This window comes from Chaetura pelagica, unplaced genomic scaffold, assembly GCF_000747805.2.
Source record: "Chaetura pelagica isolate M959 unplaced genomic scaffold, ChaPel_1.0 scaffold625, whole genome shotgun sequence".
NCBI classification, from domain to species: Eukaryota; Metazoa; Chordata; class Aves; order Apodiformes; family Apodidae; genus Chaetura; species Chaetura pelagica.
In genome coordinates, this window is record NW_009953499.1 from 253,402 (window position 1) to 254,723 (window position 1,322).

Consider the following 1,322-nt stretch of genomic DNA (forward strand, 5'->3'; position numbering starts at 1 on the left):
GGGGAGACAGGAAGTAGAAAGGGGATCAGGAACGGGAAAAGGGGAGTCAGGAAGGGGAAAGGGAGGTCAGGAAAAGGGGGTCAGGAATAGGGGAGTCAGGAAGGGGAAAAGGGGCTGCCCCACACCTGGGGGTGTCCCCCCCAGCCCCCCACCTTGGCAAAGATGTGTCTCCCCACAGCCTCCTGTGCCCAGGGCTGCTGGTAAAACTCGGCCCTTCGCTCCTCCTCGGGGTTCCCGATCACATCCGTGATGATCTGAGGACACAGGGGTGGGAACACGGAGGGGTGAAGCAGCAGGGATGGACCCTCCTTGTCCATCCCCTCCCCCCGGGGGGGGCGTTGGGGGGGGTGGTTTCACCTTCAGGTCCCTCCTCTGGGATTTGATCCATTCCTGGATGAAATCCTGGGGGTTGTTGCTGAAGCTCAACATGAAGTCGCGCTGAGTCTTCAGCTGGTTGATGGACTCGATGGTCTCATGGATCTAAAGAGATGACAAAGGTCGGGGGGGGGGAGAGGCTGCAGTGTCACCCCCCTCCCCCCCAGCCCTGGGGACAGGCCACAGCTGCCCCCAAACTGGGGGTGCATCCCAGGAATCCCAGGTGTGTCTCCCCCCCAAACCTTGGCATCCAGGGAAGCAGTTTCCTGCTGGTTGGTGGTGGAAGCCAAGAAGTTGCTCATCTGAGCCTTCAGGGGATCATCCACCTCCACGTCAATGTCATAGCAGGCTGTCTTCTTCTGGTCGTTGGGGTCCACACTGGGAGGAAAGGGGGGTCAGAAAGGGGAAAAAAGGGGGGTGAGGGGGTGCTGGGACCCCCCCCTGACAGCACCACGACTGCCCCAAGGAGCCCCCAAGTGTCTTGGGCTGATTCTTCCCCTCTCGAGTGACTTGTGCTTTGAGATGAAGACCTTGTAGACCCTGCAGGTACCTCCTGCTGGGGAGGAGCCCCCTCCCCCCAGGAGCAGTGCCCCCCACCCCCCTCCATCCCTACCTGATGGTGTGGTTGATGATGATGGGGTCTGGGTGCTGCAGGAGCCCTGCCAGCTTCATGGGGATCTCTGAGAAGCGCATGCGGATGCAGTTGAAGATCTGGGAGGGGGCAGAGCAGAGGGTGAGAGGTCCCAGCAGGGGCTCTGCCAGCCCCCCTGCCAAGGGACACCTGCCCAGCCCTGGCTGGGGCATGTCAAGCTGATGGATGCAAAGCAGAGCCTGGGGAAGGGCAGGAATTCATAGGATCATAGGATGGTTTGGGTGGGAAGGGACCTTAATATTCATCCAGTCCCACCCCCCTGCATGGGCAGGGACACCTCCCAGCAGCCCAGGCT

The 1,322-nt window shown here is 61.1% G+C and overlaps 1 protein-coding gene across 1 annotated transcript in view; it reads right to left on the reverse strand.

Annotated features, from left to right (window-relative positions):
- Positions 1 to 95: 95 nt before the first annotated feature.
- Positions 96 to 1,322, reverse strand: part of SMARCD2 (SWI/SNF related, matrix associated, actin dependent regulator of chromatin, subfamily d, member 2) — an 8,524-nt gene continuing 7,297 nt past the window's right edge. The window contains exons 8-11 of the mRNA XM_009999338.1: positions 989 to 1,086; positions 618 to 753; positions 358 to 480; positions 96 to 254 (exon numbers count right to left, since the gene is read on the reverse strand). Coding sequence (XP_009997640.1) covers positions 96 to 254; positions 358 to 480; positions 618 to 753; positions 989 to 1,086 — 516 coding nt within the window. The remainder of the gene's footprint in view (positions 255 to 357; positions 481 to 617; positions 754 to 988; positions 1,087 to 1,322) is intronic.